Genomic DNA, 6,932 nt, shown 5'->3' on the forward strand with positions numbered 1-6,932 from the left:
TTTTTTTTTTTTTTTTTTTTTTTTTTTTTTTTTTTTTTTTTTTTTTTTTTTGTCTGAGATATTAACTGTGCGTGTCGATTATATTGCAATTTCAGATGGTTATTATGGGACGGACAATGTGTATTTGTAGATAATGGTACAATAGGGAGCTGACCAATGGAACACTTGTTTCTTGAATTATTGGTTAGTTCAGGGTAGCAATCTTCAGTTTTTTTTTATTCCCAGTGCATGTATGTGGACGCGTTGTATTTAGTTTTCAGCCTAGCGTCGATTTTCTATGGTTCTGTTCATTTATCATGTTTTTTTTTTCCTTTCCAGATGAGTTCTTTAAGCATTTTGTCATTTAGTAAAATGGTAGTGGTGTGAATGGGTTGGCGCAATGGTCATTGAATTGCTGGAAAAGTAAAGGGAGTTAGATCGAGTGAGTTAAAGCCCCACAGTGGCCATCTACCTAGGCCTTTTAGTTTTCTCGACGACTAAATATAGTAGGGTCAGACAGTTGTTCTAAGATTACTTCGTTTTAGTATGAAATTACAAATTTATGGTCATAAATTTGTTGCAAGCAGCAATTTATTCATTTTTCTTTATGATATTTAACTAATTGGTAGCTTAAAAAGTGGATAACTGGATGTGCTATATCAGAAGGCACGACTTGTGATCAGAACTAAACTTAGCTTCCAGTATACATATGTCATATCGGACTTGTTAAACTAGAGTTGAGCAACATCAAGCAATCATTCCACACGTTTCAGGTTGTTCACAGTAATTTTTAAGTTGGTCTAAAAGGGAAGTCAACCTTTTTCTGTACAATCTGTTAAAGGTTAAAGAAAGTGAAATATCCAGTGGCTCTCATTTCATCCACTTCATTCTATAACGCAGACTTTATATGGGCGGAATCATCTTATTACTGTTCTGTTACCTTGTAGGTTTGTACTCTAAGAAGGGTTGAACTTTTTGGATTTCATGCATGCCATAAAGGGTGGGTGGCCAGGGTGTCCTCTTGCCCTAGCCAAGTACAATGAGTCTGAAGGGAGGAAGACCAGAATTCGGCGTTCGAAGGAGGAAAGGAAGGCAATGGTTGAAGTCTTCATAAAAAAGTAACCACAATGGTTTTAGTTCATATTTTTGCATCTACTGATCTTCTAAAGTATGCATGAATCATTTAGATTGTTGAAACTATTATCCCTGCATGATGACATTTCACTTTCAATTATATTGAATTCTCAAGTGCTAGATATCTTGATTGAGAAAACCTTGTTCTGCTATGTGATGTTCTCACTCCATGATTTATCTAAGCTGTTCATGTTTAAACATGGATCGCTGTACTTTGCCACTTGTTGTTGGATTTTTTTTTTTGACATTGTTTTCTAGTTGAGCTTTTGTTTTAGCTTTTGATAGCAAGCATCTAGCAACTGTTAGGCGGATAAATTCTTTTGCGGCTGAGTAGTCATGGTTATTCTTATCCAAAAATAGTCATGGTTATTTCCCTTGGTATGAATTGGAATAAAAACCTACTCCAATTAGTTGAGCTTTTACCAGTATGGGAGTGGTTAGCTTTGAGAGTAGGTATGAAAAAAGAAAATCTTCTAAAAATCACAATGGATAGCATTTTTTTTTATTGCACGTATATTGGATGAGCATTTTTATTTTGAACAAGAAACAAGGCATGAGCATTTTGATTGGGACACTTAAAAAGGCATAAATTTATTTATTTGTTTTTTTATTTTTAGTTCTCAGGATAGAACCATTGAAAATCGAGATCCGTGACTGTTGGTTTATTCGATGGAGTGAAGTAACTTTTTCATTTTGAAAATTTATTTCATAAAAGATTTCTAGAACCAAAGAAAACAGTAAACCGTGAAACCTTGCAATAAGTGACTTCATTTACTGATATCTATATACTAATAAGGATAAAATAAAGAGTTTAATTACCCTACAGCATAATTTTGTTAATACTTAATATAGGATTGTATTGTAGCCTTCCTTCTCCCTTAAATGACACCCTTGTTCCTCAAGGGAGGAGAGTTCTTTGAGGATGATTTTGATATCATGTGACTTAATGCCGAGCCTTTTGATTTCAGAACGTACCTACTCCTTGATATCATTTCTTTGAAAATGTAAGAGCTCTTTTGGGCAAACTGAAAGGGCTCTAGTTCTTCTTTAAGCTCCAGAACTTGTATTCTTTGTGAAAAGCTAGCTATTAATTGAAACAATGTAGTTATTCATAAATCTGAAAAAGATGTGAAGAGTGCGTGCATACAAAAAAAAGTTATTCAAGAGAATTTGAACCTCTATTGTCGAACTTTTGAGGAACACAAACTTCCCAACAAATTGTCCGTACAAGTAAGTTCTCATTCCTCATTAATATCATGATTTGAATACTATGGTATGGAAACAATGTGCTGCTAAAAATCCTTAAAATCAAAGAAAGTACAAGACCAAGATAACTCCCATTAAAATAGAAAACTTATTTCACTGCTTTTGATACAGATGTAATTTATTTAATTTTTAAGAATATGACATGGGATCCTAACATCCTGCTTGCAGGTATCAGGAATCAAATAAGGGAAGTTTCCCTTCACTCAACCTTACTCACAAGGAAGTTGGTGGATCTTTCTATACAGTGCGGGAGATCGTACGTGATATAATCCAAGAAAATAGAGTTCTTGGTCCAGGAAAGTTGTCACTAGAAGAGCACAGCACGGATCATTTACTTGAAGAGAATCCACTGCACTCAATTGCTATTGAACCTCAATCTCCTTTAACGTCGCCCTCAGAGGAATTTGATTTTCCAATCAACCACAACCATTGTATAAATGAAGAACCAATCATTGTTTCAGATGAGGAGCAATACACTTCAAAAAATATTCAGGGATCACAGAATGGGGTCATAATTAACGGCAGCCTGGTGGATGCCAGTGACAAGGATTCTGATGAAGTTATCCAGACAGAGTTGCTAGTAAATGAACACAAGAAAATAGAGGAAGTGTTGAAAGAGGAATCAGGAATGCCTATTAATCATGTAACTCCTTTGGCTGTAGATGTCAAGGTAGGGACATTCCCGTTGGATTCATTTTCTTGGGCTGCTAATGGTTCAGATGTAATATCTGAGACTTTGATTTCAACCGATGCCTCGGAAAAGAAAGTTAGTCAACCCATCGAGTTAGAATCAGATGTTATCTTGTTTAACAGTGAAGATAATAATTCCACGAAAGCTTCTGGTCGTGCAGATGAAAAGGCATTATCAGAAACAATGTCTGATTTGGTGGAGGTAGCACAAATTGTTGAAGTCACTAATGGAACTGTGATGAAAGATGGTCGCATACATGAAGTTGAGGGTCCTGGGTTGGAAATTTGCACTGATACTCCAATATCTGTGACCTTTGAACAAGGCCAGAAATCTAGTGAAATAAAGGTGAGTGTTCTATTTCTTTGTGGCCAAGCACAGAATGGCGTTAAAGTTTTTTTTATCTATCGTCTTTTAAATTTCTGGGGCATAGGTATAAATGCTTAAAGTTGACTTTTGGATTATGACAAAATATCGTGGGGGCGGTAGCAATTTTACTCGAGTCGTTTCTGGGCCAGTTGAAACTTTTGAGCGAGGAAAAAAAACAGAGAATTTCTTGCATCTTAAACTTTTTGGATGGTGTTTAGATGTTCATTTGCATGTGGGTGATCTTGTTTCAATGTTTTTGTTTGAAAAATAACAATGTGTACTCATCTAACCATTAGATGAAAAGAAAGAAGAATTGAAGAACATGTTATATTGAAGTCAGAGTTGTTTATTTCAAGGATTTGCTATACTTTTTTTCTTGTAACTCAAGTTTTGGAAGAATAGTTTGAATTTGGACTATTATTGATGCTCTTTTACAGGCTCCGAATGCTTCTCCGAGCGGTACCAAGAATCTCAACGATTCACGCAACAATGGCATCGATCAGGCTTCAAAAATCAAAGAGGAGACAGAGGTTAAAAATAAAGTAGAGGCAGAACAGACTGGTGGCTCCCAGAAAGAAAGCATTCCAACACTAAATAGACTTAATCTGTAAGAACATCAAGTCCACCCCACCTTCACTTTACTTTATGATTCAAATTAATCAATCATTTTAACCACATATTCATCTTCCAAACGTTCCTTTTCAGCAAATCATGGCATGGGACGTCAAAAGATTCTTCAAAACCCGAAAACAACCCGCTTTTGGAAATCCTCAACGCATTCATTGCTGCCTTCGTGAAGTTTTGGTCCGAGTAAGTTCTATGACTGTCAATCGAATAGATAGAGAGTAGTAGTTAATTTTTCCTGCCACAGAACCTGTCTGTCTGTGTACCAAACCTGCAATCGGTTACCCCGTCGCCTCCACTCGGTCCCATTGTCGATATTTATGAAGAGAAAACTGGAGGTGGGTTGGCATTTCTGTACCCTGCAGTGTGAAAGAAAGCTTAGGAGTAGCCTAAAAGCCTGTAGAAGGGATTTTCTTCTCTTTTTTTACTGTAAGCATGAGATGATGAGATACATGTCGTCCCCACCGCCATGGTTTTCTTCTAGAAATGAAGATTTTGCTCTAATTAATGCATTAGCATATGATGAAAAAAGGGTGAAAAGAGAAGGAAAAGTTGAAGTAACGTGAGGGAGGAGCCTTTGTGTGTTAGGAAAACATGGAAACAAGAGAGAGAGGCATATACAGATTGGAGTTTTAATAGGCACATCTTCTTTGCCCTTTTTCTCTCTGACCCGACATCTTATATCATATGGATCATGTAGTCACATGATTTTCTGCTTCCCAATTTTCTAATAGTACACTCTCTTGCAGCCTTTTTGTTTTTTATTTTATATTAAAAAAAAAAGTCAATTTTATTTCTCATTTTTATATTCATTTTTTGAAAAGTTTTCTCCTGTTTCATAAGGTTTTTTTTGTATATTTTTTTTTTCACCCCAATCCGGATTACTGTGCCGATAGGAACACCACCCGAAAGATCAATTCAATGACGTAAACCGTTGGAAACTTGAGAGGGTCGCTAGGTTTGGGAGGGAGAGGGAGTTCAAATAGTCTCTTGTGTCTAGCTATGTATGTTAGGGGCGCTATTCTCTCTTTGAGTTCTGCTTGCGATGACAAAACTCTCCCATTAGCCTATCATTTGATTGATCAATGGGCAATGTAGGGCTTTCTTGTGGTAGTCATTTCAAATTATGTGATGTCCCACATTGGTTGGAGAGGAGAACAAACCACCATTTATAAGGGTGTGGAAACTTTCTCCTAACAAACGCCCGAAAGGGAAAGCCCAAAGATGACAATATCTATTAGTCGTGGATCTAGGTCGTTACAAATTATCACCTCTAATGCAACAAAATTGAATCGTGAATGCTACTCGATCGAACTCTTTGATGTTCTTTTTCTTTCCTCAAACATCAAATCTTGGGCATATGACACAAATCTTTGGTATGTGACACATGCTAACCGTGGGTATGCTTTTTGAAAATGAAGCCCCGAGTATTGGTTTGCTGGTTAAGGTATATACCTCGACTAAAAACTAGGGTTTTCTAAATACAACAAAACAATAAAATTAGTAATTAATGTATAAAAAGGTCAAACAAAGCACACGTGCAAAAGAGAATTGACTGTACGACTGAATGAATTCATCAAACACTAAATTTTTTGTGCGTTCACATCGTCAATTTTTGGTCATTTTCACATTAGGCAATAACCAACACTTTCAATAAATTTTAAACCATTTAGTCCTCTCTTGTAATTGACTTTATTTTTCTTTTTTTAAAAAAGAAAGAAATAAAAAATTAAATGCATACTATTTTAACAAACCTTGTAACAAACTCTTCCCTCTCCCTTTTCCCCATGCCATTGGATCTGGGGCTTTTTTTTTTAATCCTTTTTTTTATTTTTCCAATTCAATATTCTAAAATAAAAAAATAAGGAATATTGGAAATGATTACGTGGAATTCGAGGAAGTTAATAATTAATATTAAAAAAAAACTGCAATTTTCATACAATTTGTAATTTTCAAGCAGCCTTTGTATTATAAAAATGAATTTATTTAAAATTCTTAAACCTGGAATGTTGTTTTGTCTGTATTTTTAATATATGACTAAATAATTTATATTATTTAATATGGGCTTGCAAACCAGATATTCCACGTGTCAATAGTTTTTTTTTAATTAAGGATTTAATTATATAAAATTTATACAAATATATTTTCTAACAGAAAAAATCGAAGTATATTTTTTTATTTTTCTAATTTAGAAAGAAATATATTTTTAAAAATTTTATAAAACTTATATTTTGGTTGTAAATTTAGTTTCATAAAATTAAATTATTTTATGATGACCGTGCACGAGGCCATTATAATATTGAGTCGAGGCCAGGCACACCAACTACACGAACCTCATCCTTTCTGTTACTAGCACTTTCCCGAGTTTTATATCAATGAAAACAAGTAACACCATATTATTAATTTTTTTAAAAAAAATTAAAATTAACTTCACCAATCACATTAGATTAAAAAAAAATGGCAAGAGACTCAAGGTCCATTAAAAAAGATTCAAACAAACGGTGCAAGAATCCCAAGAGAGAAAAGCAAAATTACTCTTTTACCCTTGAAGATTAAAAATAAAATAATATATATTAATCCGGATTAGAGAATATTTTAATGTACACTAATAAAGGCCAATGATTGACGGTGAAACCAAGAGAGAGAGAGAGAGAGAGAAATTAATATTAATTAGAAAAAAAAAATTAAATAATAATAAATAAATAAATAAAAGAGGAAAAAAACAGTTTCACGTGGGGGAGATTCATTTAGGTAATGTGTTTGGTTTGTGATTTGGTAAACCCAATCCATCAATGAACTCATTCCCCAAATTCCTCTTTTTTTTTTTTTTTTTTTTTTTTTTTTTTTTTTTTTTTTTTTTTTTTTTTTTTTT

At 34.1% G+C, this 6,932-nt stretch overlaps 1 protein-coding gene across 3 annotated transcripts in view; it reads left to right on the top strand.

The window, feature by feature from the left end:
* LOC111429750 overlaps positions 1 to 4,575 on the top strand; it is a 6,032-nt gene extending 1,457 nt beyond the window's left edge. Inside the window, exons 1-5 of one of the 3 annotated variants that reach the window (XM_023065756.1) lie at positions 99 to 183; positions 927 to 1,097; positions 2,548 to 3,415; positions 3,874 to 4,043; positions 4,142 to 4,575. In XM_023065756.1, coding sequence (XP_022921524.1) covers positions 964 to 1,097; positions 2,548 to 3,415; positions 3,874 to 4,043; positions 4,142 to 4,250 — 1,281 coding nt within the window. In that variant the 5' untranslated portion in view covers positions 99 to 183; positions 927 to 963 and the 3' untranslated portion in view covers positions 4,251 to 4,575. Of the gene's footprint in view, positions 1 to 98; positions 184 to 279; positions 403 to 926; positions 1,098 to 2,547; positions 3,416 to 3,873; positions 4,044 to 4,141 lie in introns of those variants that run through there. The other 2 variants (XM_023065748.1, XM_023065738.1) reach the window with 2 other exon arrangements.
* The last annotated feature ends 2,357 nt before the right edge of the window (positions 4,576 to 6,932 follow it).

This window comes from Cucurbita moschata, unplaced genomic scaffold (genome assembly GCF_002738365.1).
Source record: "Cucurbita moschata cultivar Rifu unplaced genomic scaffold, Cmos_1.0 Cmo_Scf00002, whole genome shotgun sequence".
Classification (NCBI taxonomy): domain Eukaryota; kingdom Viridiplantae; phylum Streptophyta; class Magnoliopsida; order Cucurbitales; family Cucurbitaceae; genus Cucurbita; species Cucurbita moschata.